The following is a 20,411-nucleotide window of genomic DNA, read 5'->3' as shown; positions in this document are numbered from 1 at the left end:
CAGTTGCACAGCATGGAGGCTTTTAGACTGTTTTTTCCTCTGCAATTAGGACACACACAAAAAATCACCCCCTTTCCCCTCCCCCCACAACTAAATTCAGCCACTAAGTCTGAGGAATGGTTTATTTCCCAGGTTAGCACAAAGCAGGGTCTCTGCATATCCCTGGAAACTGCAGAACAAAACACACTAAGATGTTAAAGGGCCATTTGTAACCAAATCCCAACACACCAGATACTGTTGGGATTATGTCCAAAATATTTTCCCAGAATACCCTCCCCCACCCCCCACCCCCGGCAAAAGGCCTCCTACAGATGTTTGGTGTCCACACCACAGATGTCATTCTTCCTGCAAGATGAGCTGACCCATTCTTTTCCCAAACACCCCTTATGTTTTGCAAGTTGCACTAGAAGTGTTATTTTTCTGTCCCCTTGAAAGAGACTGGGTATCGGGGGCGGGGGGAGGCTGGGGAAGGCCAACCTGTTTCCCCTCCCATGAGTGAATTACGGTTTACACAACTCCTGGAAGATGTCAAGTGCTAAAATCATTATCCCCTGGGAAACACACTTTCCTTTCTGCAGCAGTTTGCACCTATTCCAAGTTTGGCCTGTGTTTTACTAAAATCTGAATCCAGTCCCTCCACGAGTCGCGTTGGCCCCGCAGGAGCTCGGCGGGCGCTCTACCCCCACCAGAAGAGTCAGGCACTGGCTGGAGGTGGTTTCTATAAAGCTTGATGGGCCTGATCCAAACCCCACAGAAGTTCCTGGGAGTCTTTCCACTGACTTCAGCGTGATTCAGGCCTGCTGCCATTTGCCCACCATCCTAATGCACTTCGCTCAGACGGATGGTGATCAGAGTTTTCCCTGCCTTTGCTGGAATTCACTGTCGGCATCTCCGCACACCACTGACATGGCTGCACTAGGGAGCGAGTTTTACTCCTCACTGACCAAGAGTTTTCCAAAGAGCTTTTTTTTTTTTTTTGGTCTTTGCAATGTACTTTATGTCCTGGGATGGCAAGTATTTCAAACAACTAGGAAAAATGCCTCTGTCACCATCACTATCTGCAGACTACTCCATGCACACAGTTGCAATCCAGATCCTGCCACCGACTTTCCCCTTTTGCTTTTTTCCCCCTCTTCCAATGTGGCAGCCCTGTTAGGGCCTGATCCTATCCCACTGGCAGAACTCCCATTGACTTCGATAAGAGCAGGAGTAGGTTCTCAGGGCCCAACTTTGCAAAGTGCTGAGCTCCCTCAACTTCCACTCACTTGAGCACCTCACAGGATCATGCCAACATCCTTCCCCCTGCAGCCCGCCATCTGGAGGCTGATGATCCTACAAGGAGCTGAGCACCATCTGAGGGAGAGTAGGGCATCCTGCTCACCCGCTGGGAGGATCGGGCCAAATGGTGACTTCAGTGGGAGCTGAAGGCACTCAGCACCTCTGCTGGGTCAGTCCCCCAAGAATGTTCCTCCTCCTTCTGACTCAATAGCAAATGACACATTCCACTGGGGAGAGAATTCCCAGTTCCCACCCCACTCGGGTTATTCCTCCAAGGCACCGGCCCTGAGCAACCCCCACTCCTTCCCTCCCCTTCTAATGACTAGCAACAGCTACGACATTTGCTCTAACACATGGGCTTTTGAATTTTGCCAGGCATTTTAATGGCTCAGGCGATAACCTCTACCCCTTCCTCCACCACTGAGAATCTGAGAAATCTGAAACTCAGAATCCTAGTGACACAGTAAGAGAGAGAGACCCTGACAAGGCACAGTGAAGAAAGAAGAAAAACTCATGCAGATACTAGACTAGATACTAGATAATTGCTCCCTTTCCAAAACATTTCAATTATTTTATCCCTTATCAGCCATTTATCCCTCTCCATCTCCCCACCAGGTGAATTTAAATAAAAACAGAGTCTGATCCTCAACCACTGTAAAATGGTGCAAGTCTCTTGACTTCAGTGGAGCGATAGTGATTCAGCTCAGGATCTGGCCCCAAGAAACCTAGCACCATAATCTCCTGTCCCAGAACTCTGTAGTGCATCAAGAATTGTTTCTTCAGAGATAGGGTTTATTGCTAAAAATGTTTTGATCAGTCATAGTTCATATTTACATTGATATGTTTTTAAAGGAATATTCAAGTAAACATTTCCAATATTTTCTGGCATAATCTCTAGCTTTTTTTATACACAAACATTAAAAATAAATAAACTGTACACAGAAAATTTCTTTTAACATCTCTACATTACTATATGTATTCCAAAACCAACAAAACAGACTCCACTCGTTCATAACTTTGTACTTTAAAAAAAAATCTCCTTTGTAATTAACCAGTAAACTCTTGTTAAAAAGGTAGAGAGCTTTGCAGATTAGTTGAAACATCTGAAGAAGACAAAAATACAGCAAATAGAAATTAACATCTTCAAGGGCTTCTGTGTTGGTTTTTTGTTGAATCGTCTTGACTGGAAATTTCCCCCTTCCCTTTTGCAGGGAAGTACTCAGATTTTAGTGAGATGGATTTAAAATGTGGTCCTATGTCTTTAAAATAATAATAATAATAATTAATAATAAAATAATAAACAGCTGCAATTTTCCCCTTCTTTTAAAAATCTCTATATTTACAAGGCTGGTAACCCCCCCCCCCCCCCCCCCCCCGTTTTGTTTTGTTAGAACGCTATATATGTATAAAAATAAACATCTGATTGTAGTGCTTAGCTTTGCCTCTGGCCTGCACTGCAGTTCCTTTCAGTTTGCTTTTCCCATTTAAAATAAAATAAGTCAAAAACAGTGCAAGGGGTGTAATAAGGGGAGAGAAACGCACAAACAGATCCTCTTGTGAGCATGTGTCCATCTTTGTGTGTGTCCTTTCAGTCTCAGGGTCTCGGTGGGATGGAGGGGAAGGGGGACGAGTGGCACTGCGAGAGACAGCTAGGTACTGGGCTGGATGATGCCTCCTGGTGCACCGATCCTCTGAGATCCCCATGCAACGGGGTTGGGATCCAGGGCAATGGAGACCGCCCCCCTCGCTGCAGTTGGGATCCCGGTGAGTCTGTCCAGGAGCCTGGCACGGGGCACGCCCAGCGCGGCGGAAGCGGCTCCCCAGCCCGGCTTAGCAGGAGCACTTGCACTCCGAGATCAGCGGGTACTGGACCGGGATCCAGGTGCAGTACTTCTGCCTGGACCAGCCCTGGCAGTACCAGCGCAGAAAGGTCTTGGGCACCGACTTGGCCGGCTTGCAGTACATGCCCTCGGGGAAGGAGCAGGACTTCTCGGCGAAGCAGCTGCCCTCCTTGATGAAGCGCGGCCAGAAGCGGACGCCCAGGTCCTTCCAGGTGTAGCGCACGGGGCAGTGGGTGTAGGCCCACAGCCACTGCAGGAACTTCCTCCGGGCCTTCTTGCCCAGCTTCATGCGGGCCCCCGAGGGGCTCTCGCCCAGCTCCAGCTTCTTCAGCTCGCCGGGCAGCGGCGCCGAGCCCCTGAGCCTGGGCGGGGGCGCCGGGCTGGAGAGGTTTCCCGGCGCCGGGGCGGCCACCGACATGAAGGCGGGGTCGAAGCTGCTGCCCAGCTTCTTCCTCAGCGTCCGCTCGTCCAGGTCCTGCTCCTTGGGGTCGTACTCGGGGTCCGGGTGCTCCAGGATGTCCTTGACGGGCAGGTTGTCGCTCGGGGAGGGCCGGAGGCGGAGGTAGGGCTGGCCGGAGCCGCGTTGCAGCAGCAGCCAGCCGGCCCAGAGCAGGAGAGTCTGCGGCCCCTTCATGCTCCCGCCGGCGCAGGCAGGCCCCGGGCGGCGGCCGGGACTCGCCCCGGGATGGTTTCCGAGCTCTCGCTACTGCCCCGCGCTGCCCCTTGCCAAGTCCAGGGGAGTCATAAATAGGCCGAGACAAAGTCCAGCGAGGCCCGTCGCTTTAAATAGCTCCCCCGGGGCTGCTGGGACTCAGCATCGGCGGCTCCCCGCTGCCGCAGCCGGGCGAGCAGCCCTGCGCCCCGCCGAGCAGCCTCCCGAAGGGCCACGGCGTCTTCCCCCTCCGCGGCTCGCTCCCTCCCTCCGCTCTGTCTGGCTCCACAAGATTCACAGCGGCCCCGGCTCCATCCCCATGGTGACAGCTGGACTTAGAGCCACGACAGCTTGTCTAGACGCTGGGACAGGGTTTGGCGTGAGACTGGAGCCCAAGAATAAACCCCTCTTTATAGACGGGGAGCCGGGCAAAGGGTCCGGCCGGCGGCAGCGAGGGGGAGGGGAGAGTCCTGCACACGCACTAACAGCTGCAGCTCGGGCTGGGGGGGGGGGGGTCTCCCCACTTTCCCCTTCCCCGCCCTGCGATCGGAGCAGGCCGCTGCCTCAGGCGGACACGCAGCGCTGGGCGAGTGGCGCGGAGCTCGGCCCCATGGCCGGGTTCGCCTTGTGCCGGGCAGCTCCGGGATCGGGGCGCCGGGGTGCGGGAAGCTGGACTTAGCCCCCGAGGGTCCTCCCCGGGCTCATCCTCCTAGCGAGTCGCTCTCCCACCCACGACAGGTCCGCACCCGGCTCCGGGCTGTAAATCCCCCGCTGCCCCGGCCCGGGCAGGACGCAGGCTGGTGCTCCGCGCTGCGCACTAGGGACCCGGCGCCGTCCTCGGGGGCTCCCTGCCCGGCGAGGGCAGCGCGGGTCGCATGAAGCAGCGGCTCTCGGAAGGGGCTGTGCACAGGGGGCCAGGGAACCCCCTGCTCTGCGAACAGCCCGTGGCGAGCCCCAGCCCTCAGCGAGCCCAGGCTGCAGAGGAGCTGCCCATTCCCCCGCCCGTCTGCGGGGCGCCTCGGTCACTTCAACGCCCGCTCGCTCCGTGCACGGGGAGGGAGCCGCGGGCAGCGCATCCACGCCTGGGCCGGGGCGGGGGGGGTCTGCAGGCTGCGCGGGCGGTCCCGGCGGAGGAGCCCTGCCTGGACCCCGATCCTGGGGCACTGGCAGCCCGGCTCCCTTTGCCCGCCTGGCTGCGGCTGCTGTGCCCTGCGGAGGGCAGGGACCCACGTGCCCGCTCCGCTCTGCGCTGCCCAGCTGCTGCCCGGCCGCCGCGCACTGCCGAGCGCCCCGCGCGAGCCCAAATTAAATATCCCCCTCGCCGGCGCGAGGTGTCAGCTGGAACTGCCCACCGCTGTCACTTTCCCCACGCTCCCTGAGTGACAGCCCCCCGCCTGCGCCGGGGGGCCCGCTGGGTCCTAATGCCCAGCCCGCCACCCGCTCTCAACCCTTTCCCTGCTACCGGGGCTTGCAGCGGCTCAAAGATGGACCCGTCAGGGCAATATATGGCACCTCTGCCGGGCCTAGCTAGGTCTCTGCTGGCCGAGCTTGCGTCTGGCTGCATGGCCCTCCCGGGAACAGTCGATGTGCTGGAGAGCACTGCAAGGGTTAACACGAAAACAGAGGTGTCAGATAATGCTGCAGAGGCTGCTGAGCGACCACTGGGAGCTGCTGCAGGCACTTGTTTTGGAAAGCAGGGGAACCCGGTGCTTCTCACACGCTGCTGTTTTGCAGAGAGATCAGGGCCAGCCAAGCAATGGTCGATTGTGACCCCGCTCTTTTTGGAGGGCTCATCATGCACTGGACCTAGCTCTCCCTCTCTGCCAGCAGGGCCACGGGAGTATTACAAGCCAGATCCCTGACCCCTTCCAGCATCAGGACCAGAAGAGAAGCAAGCAAACATGGCATGATTTCCCCCCACCACACCCCCTCTTCCACCCTGCAAATTAGAAGGCCAGCCCTGAATGAGGTCACCTTTGGACAGACAACTTAGTGACTTATGCTGCTCTGGGGAAGTGACCACTGCATGGGATAGCAGTAAGCTCTGCTTCGGGTGGGCACATGGGACCAAAAGTCTGCTCTCAGTTTCACCAGTGTAAATCCGGAGCAAGTCCATTCACTTAAAGAGAATCAATCATTTAACAGGAGCAGAATTTTGTCCATAGTGTTTAGACAACTAGATGACACAAACACTGCACATTATCCCACACGCAAGGGAGTGTTCCTACAGTTTGTGTAGACACTTAAACCATACAGAAAGTTGGTTTCTTTCCTTGCGATGTCACAGAACTTTCTGATATCCCCCCAAACCCACACTTCCTGATTAAGGACAAATCCACCAGGTTTTGCCCAACAGGTGTCTTAACTGTACCTCTTAACAGCTTCCAACTTGACCGGGGAACTAGATCATTGAGTTCAATGGTTCTCAGGCTGTGGCACTTGCCACTTCAGGCAGGTGCCGTGTTGAACTATCTGTCAGTCTTCAGGCAGTGGTGTTTCTTGTACTGTAGGCCGAGTTTCTTTCAGTGTCCTAGAGACTCTTTTGAGGGACTAAATGAAAAAAAACCCCTGCGTTTCTTTGGAGTACATTTCAAGCAGGACCACATTTGTGGATGACTCCAAAATTGGAGGAAGGGCAAACCTACAAGCAGGTAGAAGCAAACTACAGAGGAACCTGGAGATAGTAGAGAAGTGGGGGTTGCCGGCGATGAAGGGAGATTGGTACCAAGGATTGCAATGTCCTGCCCCAGAGGACAGGAAATAGATCAGATACAACTAGGGAGATGTAACAACCTTACCACCCATCGTTCTAGTGATTTTGTTTTCAGCTTATCTCCTAATATTGCTTTTTCAAGTAGCCAAGTGCTACAGCAGCTGCAGGGAAGGCAAGGGATTGGGATGAGAAGGCTGTTGACAGAAGTGTCCAAGACTAGATCTCAAGAAGTGGTCCAGACTGATGAAACATCTCAGATGTAGCTGAGAACCACAGCCAGTGCAGGGCCATGCTGCTTCTTTCTGCACAGAACATGGCTCCCACTTTTGTTTCTCTTGCTAAAAAGCAATAAACACAGGACAAGAGAGAGTGTGCATGTGCATTGACTTGGGTTCCCGTACATATGGCCTTCGCAGGGCCATTCTACCAGTTGTGAGCATGTCAGGTGGACATGGCCCAGGGTTTGAAGCAGAAATTTTTTAGCAACATAATGTTTTTGGTTGCCATTCTCAGCCTCTGCCACATGTGAAAGGCGTGGACAGAGATTCTTGAGGAGGAGCAGCTCTGAGCCAGATGGAATCTCAAATGTCATCAGTGCTAATTCTGGTCCTTTCCCTCTCCAGAACGGCAGTGCTGCACCGTGGCAGCCCATATCCCCTTCAAAGCCTTTTTATCACTACGCACAAAACTAAAATGTGCTAAGTGTAGTGAGTCAGTGTCCAGTTTTGACCAGACTGTGACTTCCCATTCTCCCTTGCACAAAATCCCAGTGCACGGTTGCTGGAACATAACCTCCAAGGAGAGTCTTACTCCACAACTGAATGTCCTGTATTTGTGCGTATCTATGGATCTGCAGCACACGAGAGCAGGACCTCGCTCAGAGCATCACTACAGTTTAAGAGAAACACCTCTTCCACCCTGGAACCTACTGGCTTAAAGTAAAGCTGGGTTAAGGCAGTTGGATCTTCATGCTATTTCCTTCCCCCCTTTCAATATGGGAGGAGGCTAAGGATAAAAACCTCTCATCTGAGACATGTACCCACAAGCTTGTAGGCTCAGGGGGTTGGAGCATGAGGGCTGGTGTATGTTAACATAGTGAAAAACCCAAGCCCTTCTCACCTCCTTAACCTCTGCATTGCTCTCCACTGACATCAGCATTGAATGTGGTCCAAAAATTGGACACACAGCTGGCTTCTCCGTGCTGACAGTATGAAAGAACATTCTTGCCCGTGCCCGTCACTCCCTCACAAAGGCATGATGTAACCAGTCGCCCAGTGGGGCCAAAGCAGGGCAAGTAAGGAAATGCGGTGTACTAGTGAGGCAAATTCTCACCATGCACCTTCAGGAAACCAGGGTGCCCCAGTCAGCAGGACATTTGTGGGCCCCATGCAGGATATAAGCTGATCACAGATGGCTAGATGCAGGATGCACCTGACAAACAAATAAAAAGGGCATTTCCCATTTCTTTTTTCACTTCTACTCTTCATTCAAGATAATGTCAAATTATATAATGGAAGAATGTTTTAAATAAGGTTTTTAGGTACTGGGCCAGATCCTTAGCTGCTGTAAATCAGAATAGGCTCGTTGATATCAGTGGAGAGACACAGACTTACACCAGTTGAAGATCTGGCCTCTAGCATTTTCCAACTACAGTAATTAAAATGTCATAGAATAACAGAAGTGCAGGGCTGAAAGGGACCTCGAGCAGTCATCTACTCCAGGGGCTCTCAACCTTTTTCTTTCCAAGAACCCGCCAACATGCTATAAATGCTCCATGGCCCAGCTCTGCCACAACAACCCTTTTTCTGCATATAAAAGCCAGGGCCGGCATTCCTGGAATCATACAATCATAGAATCTCAGGGTTGGAAGGGACCCCAGGAGGTCATCTAGTGCAACGCCCTGCTCAAAGCAGGACCAGTCCTCCAAGCATTAAGGGATAGCAAGCGGAACCATTGCCTGGGGTCCCATGCCACAGGGGGCACAGCAAAACTAAGTTACTCAGGCTTCACTTCAGCCCCAGGTGGCAGGGCTCAGGGCCCCAGGCTGCAGGCCTGCGCTGCGGTGCTTTGGCTTTCTGCCCTGGGATGTAGCGAGTCGAACACTGGCCCTGCTTGGCGGACCCCCTGAAACCTGGTCACGGCCCTCCAGGGGACCCCAGGCCCCAGGTTGAGAACCACTGATCTAGTCCAGCTCCCCTGTGCTGAGGAAGAACTAAGTAAACCTAGACCATCTCTGAGAGGCATTTGTCTGTCCTGTTCTTAAAAACCTCCAATGACAGGGCTTCCACATCCTCCCTTGGAAGCCTGTTCCAGTGCTTAACTATTCCTACAGGTAGAACATTTTCCTAATATGGAACCTAAATCTCCATAGCTGCAGATTAAGCCCATTGCTTCTTCTCCTACCTTCAGTGGACGTGGAGAACAATTGATCCCCATCCTCTTTATAACAGCCCGTAACAGATTTAAAGGTGGTTATCAGGTGGGTCCAACTCCTCCCGCCCCCCTGTCTTTTTTTCTCAAGGCTAAACATGCCCAGTTTTTGTAACCTTTCCTCAGAGGTCGGGTTTCTAACCCTTTTACCATTTTGGTTACTCTCCTTTGGAGTCTCTCCAGTTTGTTCACATCCTTCCTAAAGTGTGGTGTCCAGAACTGGACACATTACTCCAGCTGAGTCCTTACCAATTACAAGTAGAACTGAACAATTACTGCCTGTGTCTTACATATGACACTCCTGTTAATACACCCCAGAATACTAACCTTTTTATATTGTTAGCATCACACTGTTGACTCACATTCAGTTTGTGATCCACTCTAACCCCCAGATCTTTTCCAGAAGTACTGCTGCCTAACCAGTTATTCCTCATTTTGTGCTTGTGCATTTGATTTTTATTTCCTTACTATTTTGCACTTGTCTTTATTGAATTTCATCTTGTTGGTTTCAGACCAATTCTCAAATTTGTCAAGGTGATTTTGAATTCCAATCCTGTCCTCCAAAGGGCTAGCAACCCCTCCCAGCTCAGTGTCATCTGCAGATTTTATAAACATCCTCTCCACTCGATTGTCCAAGTCATTAATGAGAATATTGAATAGTACCAGACCTAGGACTGACCCCTCTGGGACTCCACCATATACATCCCTCCGGTTTGGCAGCAAACTGTGGATAACTATTCTTTGAGTATGGTTTTTCAACTAGTCACTATAGTAATTTCAGCTAGACCACATTTCTCTAGTTTGCTTATGAGAATGTCATGGGACTGTGTCACAAGTCTTATTAAAATCAAGATCTATCACATCTGCTGCTTCTCCCCTATGCATTAGGCCAGTAACCTGTCAGAGAAGGAAGTTAGGTTGGTTTGGCATGATTTGTTCTTGACAAATCAACACTGGCTATTCCTTATAACCCTATTTTTTGTTTGATTGTTTAATAATTTGTTCCAGTATCTGTCCAGGTATCGACGTAAGGCTGACTGATCTATATTCACCAGGTCCTCTTTGTCTCCCTTTTTAAAATTAAAGACAGGGACTACGTAAGTCCTTCTCCCATCCTCTGGGACCTCACCTGTACTCCCTAAGTTCTCAGAGATAATCACTAACATTTCAGAGTCTGCTTTAGCTAGTTCCTTAAGTAACCTAGGATAAATTTCATCAGGCCCTGCACACTTAAATACATCTCACTTAAAAGTTAAAAGGTTAAAAAAAAAAAAAACACAAGCCAAACTTCCTCTCCCCCAATATATTTACACATTCCAGGCCTTCCTTATGCATGATAATTAAGGCTGATTGCCTAGCAAGGCAAAAATGGAAAAGGCATTTCTTTGACATGACAAAAAAATACAAAAGTCATAATTTTCATTTAAAAGAAAATGGACTAGTCATGGCACACAAGGTTTTAATTAGTGTTATGTATATTTTCCAGTAGAAATATATTATATAGCTGTCATCAGTATGTTTAAAGCATATGAACACCATCAGCCATGCACAGGGCTAGGTTATGACTTGTACTACACATCTGCACAGAACCACACTTACCTCTCATGAAGACTTCCCAGACCTTGTGGCAAAAATACAGCCTTAACGATGAAGCCAACCAGAAGAGTACACTCCCAATAATTGCTCTGCAGTTAAATGTTAAAAAAAAATCGTTCAGAAGTCTGGAGATTCAGAATAAAGGCACTAGAGAAAGCCTTAAGTCTGACCTGGTTCACAGTTTACAGGCTCTTCCTATCCAAGTACCCACTTACCTCCAACTACCCTACAGTGATATCTCCTTGCCTCTTCCCACCTCCAGCATGGGACACAGAACTCACCTGTTCTACTACAAACACAGCTCTGCCTCCCACAGATGAACCACCAATCTACACATGAACATTCTTCCACTTCAGCAGCCCATTGAGGCCTTGTCTGGACTAGGGGAAAAGGTTTTTTTGAATTGAATTAGCTAGCTAGAGGGAGGAATTCAGGGCTGGCCAGCTAAGCCAGGTTTCAAGGTGTTAAACTGCATCTCCAGAATGCAGAAATACCGCTGGTTCTAAGCAGTATTTAAAATGGGGTTAGTTACCTTGAGACTGCTAACTTGTTTCCAAAAGCAACCCCTAGCATCTCCTCTTTTATACTCCAGATACACTGGAGAAACATCGCTATCTCAGATCCGCCATTACACTGTCAGCTGGAGACCCCGTCAACCCCATCCTCCATCCAAAGTACAGAGCAGATGTAACACTCCCCACATCTCTTCATCTCCTAATAAGACTCAGACACTAGTCTATAAGGAGACTGCTATACCTGCACCACATTAAGGCCCACAGAATCACAGCATAAGATCATTACTATATCTACATCATATACTTGGGTAACTCACAAGTATATGACATGTTGGGAGGGGACATGGTACAAGAGTGATGGTTGTGGTGGAAACTGTACTATGGATTTTCAGTGTCAAAGATTTGCAAGGGAGTGGGTTAAATTTTAACCCTGACTTAGAATTTCCTCCCTTTCAAATATTTGTGCTTCTGTTACTACAGTATTTTAATCAGCCTTTCTTCTTAAGTAAATGTTGTGTATTTACAAGCTCCATCACAGTGAAATAATTCACTGTCCAATTTCCCTCTTGAGTAGCAGAACTGTTGGTGAAGGAAATCTTCTCTCTGATGCCTTGGGATGAAACTGATTCTAAGGCTGGAGCACCAGCTGGATTGAGCAGGGGTATTTAAAAGGGGTGGTCTGAGAAACATAGCAATAGCACACCACTGTGGTGTCTGGGCACTCCACCCCAGCAGCACAATAGGGAGTGCAGTTAAATCTCACATGGTACTTCCCCCATGGTGTCTACATTCAAATATGTCCTCGCAGCTAAAGGGCTGATGGAAAAGAAAGTCTTATTTAAAAAAAATAGCTCCATCTGGAGTTTACCTTCTCCTTGGATACGCACCCTTTCTATAGACCAGGCTATTCTGTATGCCCTGCCTTACTTTCCTGTCCTCATTGCTAAATATTTTTCTAGCCTTTTAGTTCCTTGCGTCTTTCACTACTCTCCACCATGGGACTGTTCTCCATCTCCCTCTGTCCCTCCTGCCCTTTGTCTCACTAAGCTATTCCCCAGAATGCTTTTCCTCCCACATCTCTAGAGACACACATGCACATTGTTTCCTACTATTCCTATTAATATTCTGAATTTCATTCTCTTCTTCTATTGTTAATTCCTTCCATAGTCACTTGTATTTTGTTTTTTCAAAGACCAATTTTGGTTGCATTATCTCCACTGCTTCCATACCCTATATCTCTCCAGCCTTCAATCTTCTTGCCATTCCTTATGTTCTAGCAACTGTTTTACTGGATTGGATATATGGTCCATCTAGTCCTGGATCCATCTAGTCCTGGATCCTCCTAATGCAGTAGTGTGCCCAGGGGGAGGTTTCTTCCTATCTCCAGAAAGGTAGTGGTTGGCTTTGCCTGTAGACTAGACACCCCAGGGGGCTGCAATGAAAGCTTTTCACCTCCCGGTTACTAGTCTGAATCCATCAGTAATGACCATAAGTCATGCCATTAGATAGCCTATATCTAATAGATTTATGGTCTCAGTCCAATTCCTTGTGGGCAACTTTCCACAGGATAAAAAGGAAAAAGAAAAGACATTTAATCCCAAATATGTTTTTGTGTGCACGCAACCACTCACAAAGCACACACTGATTACCCTGGCCCTGCTCTTGTGGGCAGGCGATCTTACCCTTTGACAGGTTTATTTCTTTAGGAAATACCCAGAAGAACTGGCCCACTGTGTTACACCTTGAAGTTACAGACCTAGCTCATGCTGAAGCATTCACGCACATTAATGGGAATTTTGTGTGAGTAAGCTCTATTGGATCAAGTCCCCAGATATTGGGGGGCAAACTCTCTTCTACTGACATAGCTAAAGGGAATGTTCCTAAACAGATCCTTATATTCTTGCCAGCTTTTCAAAAATGTGGAACCAAGAGATTCCCTACCAACATTGGCATGGCGTCCTTCCTCACATGTGTTGATATAACACAATGTTGCCATGCCATGTTGCACAAGGTGACTGATGTCAGCACTATTCAAATGGTAGGAGAACTGTTCAGGATAGCTTCTTCTGAAAATGTAACAGAGAAAGGGCTGGAGTATGCCACAAGAATCTAAGGGTGGTGCATTGCTTTGCCACTCCAGGAGCATTCCAGGGAAGGAATCATGGCTCAGAGAATTCTGCTCCCCCCTTGCTCCTGGGGGAAAGTAATTTTCTGCTAGCCTATATCAGCAACAAATTACTATCCCTATCCCAACCCCCATGCCAGCCAGTGCAGCCAATGTGCTGCCCATCCCCCCATCCAATCAACATCCAGTACTTGCCTATCTGTTATGAGAAAGGAGTAAAGGGGCATACAATGCTCCTTCCTCTTGTGCACCTGGTGGCCATGCTGGGATGTAAGGGAAGTTCTTGCTTCCCTGTTCAGGCATACAGCTCAAATCACAATCTAGCCCTATGTGTTTAATACATTTAGGCAAAGGCAAAACATTGCTCAATATAGCTACAAGGAATCTCTGTATATTGTACATGAACCAAAACACGGTTAAAGTGTTCATCTGGTCCCCATTATTATAGTAGCTGAGAACCTCACAATCTTTAATGTATTTATCCTCACAACACCCCGATGAGACAGGCAGTATTATCATCCCTCTTTTATAAATGGGAAACTGAGGTCCAGAGAGACTAGTGAATTGCCGACCAAGGAAGTCTGCAACAGATCAGGGAATTGACACTTGGCTTCCAAACCGCAGGCGAGCATCATAACCCCTGGACAGGCCTTGGTCCAAGAGACCAGTAATACATCATGTTGTTCCCAGTGAGAGAATGTCTAGTAGAGGACACAGTAACACAGGCAGGAGGAATTTCCATAACGGTTTAACTAAATACATTAACATTTGTTGTAAAAATAAAAAAATCAAAGTCAGAATTGTTTCTTTCACTGAGATTTTAAATAGAATTACGGCAGGCCACAAATAAATAAATAAATAAACATTAATAATTAATAATATAATAATAAACAACCCACACAACCCAAATGAAATTTCAAGACATTTAACTAAAAATTACGAATTAAATTCTGTTCTCAGATCATGTAGGACCACTGAAGTAAGGCCCTTTCTATGCTATGGCCCTGTCCATAGTGCAAGGTAAAACCATGTTACTCTAGCCAGTGAGTCTCAACCCATGGTCCAGGCGCCGCTTGCGGCCCAATGAGCACACAGCTGCAGCCCATGCAACATCCTTAGGGCCATACAGTTAATTCATATATTGTGTGGATGTGGCCCACAGAATACATAGAGCGCTGCATATGCAGCCCACAATAGTAACTAGATGGAGTCTAGTCAATTCATGACATACTCATTTACCACAAACAGTTTGAGCTGTTTCCCCACGGCAGATTTCCTACCTCTAACCAGTCTGCATCTCTAGAGACATACATGTTTGCAGGTCCATGCTCACTGTGCAGCCTGTGATGTTGCACTCCATATGATTTTATGAAAATATGCTAATGAGTGTGAATATAATGTAACTGGAATATGCTTCATGCAAAAGGTCTCTTGTAAGGTATCATTACAAAGCTTATAATCTACTGAGGTTGGTCATCCTATTTGTATAAATGTATCATTCTTGTATCTGAAACTAGAAATATAAAATATAACTCTGAGGTCCTACTGTAATTATGCAAAGTGTGGGCCATTAATGGTGGTTTGGAATCTTGATGGCTCCCATCAGCTAGGACAATTGGTTGTAAATGGCTCTGTTTACTTGCAAGCCTTCCTGTGAGTCAGGCCAGGAAGAATGAAGGCTCAGACCATGTCACCTGGAACTGGAATCTATCTTATACCTGGTGCTTTTCCATTCAGAAGGAGGGGTGGGGACTCAGAGAGACAAAAGATTCCCACCTTGTGCCAAAGCTATATAAGGGGGTGGAACAAAACAAAGGAGATTCCAGTCATAAGAAATCCCCTAGTTACCACCTGGGCTGGAGCTAACAAGAACTGTACCAGGGGTAAGGATTGGGCCCAGACTAGGGGAGGAGTCCAGTCTGTGAAAGAAGCTTATTGGAACATCTCTGAGGGTGAGATTTTATCTGTAATCAGTTTCTTAATGCATTAAGCTTAGACTTGCATGCTTTGTTTTATTTTGCTTGGTAACTTACTTTGTTCTGTTTGTTATTACCTGGAACCACTTAAATCCTACTTTTTATACTTAATAAAATCACTTTTGCTTATTAACTCACCCAGAGTAAGTAATTAATACCTGGGGGAGCAAACAGCTGTGCATATCTCTCTATCAGTGTTACAGAGGGCTGACAATTTATGAGTTTACCCTGTATAAGTTTTATACAGAGTAAAACATATTTATTTGGGGTGTGGATCCCACTGGGAGTTGGGTGTCTGGGTGCTGGAGGCAGGAGCACTTCTTAAGCTGTTTTCAGTTAAGTCTGCAGCTTTGGGGTGCGTGGTTCAGACTCTGGGTCTGTGTTGGAGCAGACTGGTGTGTCTGGCTCAACAAGGCAGGGTTCTGATGGCCCAAACTGGCAGAGAAAACAGGCTCAGAGGTAGTCTCATCACATCAGGTGACAGTACCAAGGGAGTTTCTGTGACTGAACCCATCACACTGCCAAACTGTGTTTGCTTCAGTGCATTGTGGGAAAATTTGGGAAGCTCTCCTACACGCCTCAGCACTTTGACACTTGAGTCACCAGCACCACATGGGGCTATGCAGTCCAGGATATCTTAATGCTCAGGCAGCAGAGAGGAAGGAGAGACCAGCCAAACCAATTACACATGTAGAGTTAGGGATTTTTGCCCACAATGAACAGAAACAGTCTGCCAAACCTGTTTCAAGAAGACAACCATATGCCAGCCTACGCCTCTGGCAGGGGCAAAACACTGTCTGTTGCAATGGTTATTAACCGATTACCAGCCATGTGGTGTGGGGAAACATCCCATGCTGAGAGCCAACCGCATCACTAAATAGTTACCACTGGGTTATAATCAAGCTGGGCAAAGCCTATATTGTGACTCATACACAGGATGGCCAATATTTGGTTAGTAACCATGGCAGCAAACCATGAGTTCCCTAAGTTAGTGGCCTCATTAGGCCAGATGGTTGTCTCCTATAACCGGGTAGCAATTTTGCTATGCACTAGAGAACCCCTCAGCTGCTGTGTAACTGGGAGGCCAATCCTCCGTCCTCCCAGCAGTCTGTGCAGAAGGATGTCCCAGAGTGCTTTGTTCCCGCATGCAGCTGGAACCAATCTGTGTATGTGTGCCCTTTGGACTCTCTGTCCTCTGCGGAGGCATTACAGGGCAGCTGCCGAGACTTCCACCAAGCTTCAAGGTGTCCATGTCAAATCATGCTGCAAGAGTTCCCTTCCAAGGCTTACCTTGCTGATGTAGCCCCGCCACCTCCATCAGAGGGGTCCTGGGCTCAAAGTACCTATCAGCCACGGAACTGTTAAGCCCAGAGACTTCCTTGCACATCAAGAGCTGAAGCTATAGCCTCCCAGCCCTTGATAGGAAAGCAGGTCACACAGCAGCCAGAGGGCTGCCTCCCCAGAGAGGCCAGGGCTGCCAAGACTTGTGCAGCTCCAGCAGTGACATTTCTCACTAGTGCCAAACAGTCACTTCTCCCCACTGTCAGGTGCCCCCGAGCAGTGAGAAGGATGTGGGTGGAGGCCGGGGTGTCCCTCTCCCACCTCACAGAAGCAGGGGCTGCAGGGAGCTGGTGGTGCCTGGGGAGCCTGGTGAAGCTATCGGAGGTCAGTGCCTTTTACCACTGCTGCCCATTATGTTGCCTTCAGTCCTGTTTCCAGCCTGCCCGGGTCCCCGTGCGCTCCAATCAGGTGGCTCCCTCCTCCGTCACGCTAACTGGGTGCCCACACGGGAAAAAAGCACTGAGCTCCCTGCTCTTGGTTCTGGCACCACAGTTGGCTGCTGGTGGGGAGCAATTGCTGGAAAGCTCCGGCTCCATCCCTGGGCTCTGTGGGAGGACTGACCTCCCAGCAGGTCACAGGAATGCCTGAGTGCCAGGCTCCATGCATGAGGGCAAGGGACATGCCCAAGGCCTTCTATTGGGCAGGTCAGAAAGAGTTGGAGGACAAGTGCATGGGTGAATTGGGAATCCCGGCGTCAGCAGCTGCCTCTCCCATCAAGCTAGACAGGGACCCAAACAAATGCACAATCTCTGTTGCTGCTGGGACTCTTCCAGTTTTTCCCCTTCATTTTAGTGGAAGGTTTGATAACTCAGCTACCCCACAGCTTGAAGAGCCTAGACTCTGAAAACAAGCTGCAAGGCCAGGGATAAAGGGAACAAAGCAGACCACTGGTACAGTGGGTGGGATGCTCAGCACTGGCACCTGGAGAGCCTGCCTCCTGCTGGAGCTGGTGTGCCTGCTTCTGCTACATTGCCTCCACCTAGCAGCTCCATTTGCATGCCGTCTCTGAACCAGCAGCCAGCCACTCACAAAGGAACCGTTGCAGTCAGGTCAGGCAAGGAGACATCATCCCATCCTGTATGACAAGTCAAGCTTCTTGGGGTAGCGTCTTATCCCCTGCATGGAGAGAGCACATTTATACAACTATTTAACAGAGACAAGATGTGTGGCTTTCCCATAGGAAGGACCTCACTTCTCATTAGGGAGATATCTTTTTATTCTGAAATATGAACTTTGCACATTACATACAAGTTACAGTCATGGTGCCTGAATTCCACCAACTGGCTCCATAGCAACCTTGGTAGCAGAACACTACGGGTTCTGCCTGAGGACAAAACTTTTCAATGAAATCTGCACACCTCAGCTGCCTGCCTGACCCCATGTTCTTCACCAGCCTTACTACTGTGCACCAGCGAAACTGGACTTTGCAAAAGCTTTGGCAGGCACTTCCCTCCAGTATTCTGCAAGCGTTAGCTGTTTAACCCACTAAGGGTAAGATTCAGAAATGCTCTGACAATGCAAGGCTTAGAGCAGTGCCCCAGTCTTCATCAGTGCAGACAGGCAACCCAATTCCATGCAGCTCTCATGTCAATGGGCCAGATCCAAAGCCCACTGAAGTTAAAGGTTGTTTTTCCACTGACTTCAGACCCTTTGTGAGCTAAGGTTTCACCCCTATGAGTGTCTCATAGCAGGACCATGCCGATGTGTGTGTTTTCTCCCGTCATTTGATTCCACATTTACTTGGCTATAAAGCACTATGGAGATGTATGGAAATAAACATAGAGGCTGGGATACTCAATGGAACCTAAGGGAATTATCTGACCAAATCCCATTGAAATTCAACAGGAGTTAGTTGCCAAATTCTCTGTAAGGTCTTTTGAACAATCCCAGCCATATGTCAACAAAACAGCATCCTCTGAGGCCCAGAAATTCACTGTGTGGGTTATAGAATCCCCTTCTTGCTCTCACGAGGCACAATGTACTACAGAAAGGCAACCAGGCAGAGTGGAGCAGCCTGGCAGGGCATTGGGACACACCCTGAGCCACCAGCCAAGATCCCAACCCAAAGGGGCTACCCTTTTCTAGGATGTGGGGAAGCTGAGAGGGATTAAATGAGTGGGACTCCCTCCCTAATGGCAACACCACTTAATAATATGAATACCCAGCTCTTATGTAGTACTTTACAGAGGAAGTCAGTATCATCCCCATTATACTGATGGGGAAAATGAGGCACAGGACAGTAAAGTGACTTGTCCAAGGCCACCCAGCTCTCCTGAATCCCAATCTAGCGCTTGCTCCAATAGGACACGCTGCCCAACTCAGCATGTGTGAAGTGCTTTCTACCCAAAGATTTCAATGTCCTTCACAAAGGTGGGTGGGTATCATTAGCCTCATGTCACAGAGGTTGATGACTTGCCCTAGGGCACATGGTGGGCCAGTGGCAAAGCCAGGAAAAAAAGCCCAGTCACCTGACATCTGCTGCCCTGGGTCTGCACTCTAGCCACTAGACCATACTGCCTCCCGCTGGAGGACAGAGACGTCTATCAGGTGAGTAGTGTGTGGAGGATGAGAGAGCAATTTCATTACTCCCAGATTTACCAATTAAATTTGAACCCAAGCCTAGCCAGTTTCTTATTTTTAAGCAACCAATATATCCCCCAAATCCAATCCAAGCTAAGATTACAAACAAACTGAGACAGCAGCTGTTGTCAGTCATCCTCCTGCTCTCAGAGCCCTGAACATTAGCCACGGACAATGAGAAAAGTCCCAGCAGTTCTCGCAAGTACATGGCAGGGCTCAGAGATTCTCTGTTCCCTGGTACCTTGTGCAGCTGTTTACATGTGTGCTGCATGAGAGCAGAGTGGGTGCAGAACATCACTCTTCAGACTGAGTAGCATTTTATGCCTACTTTGCACTGTTGTAAATCACTGCACAACATGCAGGGACATCGAGAATTAGGACATAGAATCAGAGAAATGTAAGGCTGGATGGGAGTTTGAAAGGTCATCAAGTGCAGCCCCTTCACTGAGGCAGGACCAAGTAAATCTGGACCATCCCTGACAAGTTATGTCCGATGGCTGCCGCTCTCCTTCCACAAGCAGTGGAGCTCACCAAGGAGCCATGGGAAATGTTCTTAGAAAGACTGATGGGTTTACCTGAATGTCCCAATGTCCCCTGAAAGAGATGCTCCAGCATGAGGACAACCTTAGGTAGAGAAACACAGCAATCGCTGATAGCCTTCTGCATCAATCATAAAACCCTTGATAGCTACACCTCCTCGCCAACTCTTATTAAGCTGGGTCTTATTTACACAGCCAGCTCCTCAGGGTAGCAGCCACATTTACTTCTGTGCCTTAGCGCAACTGAACAAATAAGCCAGTAAACTAGAACTGTGCCTAATAACAATACCCAGCTCTTCCAAAGATGTTTCATCAGCAGATGTCAAAGCACTTTACAAAGTGAACCAGAATCATGACTCCCATTTTACAGATGGGGAAACTGAGGCACAGAGCGGTGAGATGACTTGACCAAGTTCCTGCAGGAGGCTCATACAGAGCTGGGATCAGAACACAGGTCCCCCAAGTCTCTGTCTAGTGATCTAGCCACACTACCACCTCCATAAGCAGCTAGGTGCTTGTATGGCCCTCATCACTGTCGCATCTGAACACCTCACAATCATTAGTGGGTTTTATCCTCACGGCCCCTCTGTAGCTAGGGCAGTGCTATTACCCCCATGTTACAGACTGAAGCACAGACTAGGGTAACTGACTTGCCCCAGGTCACACAAGAAGTCAGTGCCTAAGCCCTGTTTGGCACCCTATCCACTGGACCATTCTTCCTCCCGTGTCAGTTTTAGTGCTTGCCCCCTAACCCCAGATCCTCAAAGAACTCAGAAGGGGTGGAGGTGCTCTGCCCCTCTGGGAATCCCTGCAGGTAAGATTGAC

At 48.9% G+C, this 20,411-nt stretch overlaps 1 protein-coding gene across 1 annotated transcript; it reads right to left on the bottom strand.

Annotated features, from left to right (window-relative positions):
- Positions 1-345: 345 nt before the first annotated feature.
- Positions 346-5,098, bottom strand: LOC102944268 (noggin-2). The gene has a single exon (XM_037911670.2). It carries the CDS (start codon positions 3,751-3,753, stop codon positions 3,109-3,111), a length of 645 nt encoding a protein of 214 aa, XP_037767598.1. The 5' UTR covers positions 3,754-5,098; the 3' UTR covers positions 346-3,108.
- Positions 5,099-20,411: the final 15,313 nt, after the last annotated feature.

Source organism: Chelonia mydas, chromosome 10 (genome assembly GCF_015237465.2).
Source record: "Chelonia mydas isolate rCheMyd1 chromosome 10, rCheMyd1.pri.v2, whole genome shotgun sequence".
Taxonomy (NCBI): domain Eukaryota; kingdom Metazoa; phylum Chordata; order Testudines; family Cheloniidae; genus Chelonia; species Chelonia mydas.
The sequence above is the reverse complement of the archived record's forward strand: the minus strand, read 5'-3'. Positions and strand labels throughout refer to the sequence as shown.

Excerpts from the sequence above, each read along its gene's own strand:
- LOC102944268 (XM_037911670.2), bottom strand. The coding sequence starts at position 3,753 with ATGAAGGGGCCGCAGACTCTCCTGCTCTGGGCCGGCTGGCTGCTGCTG.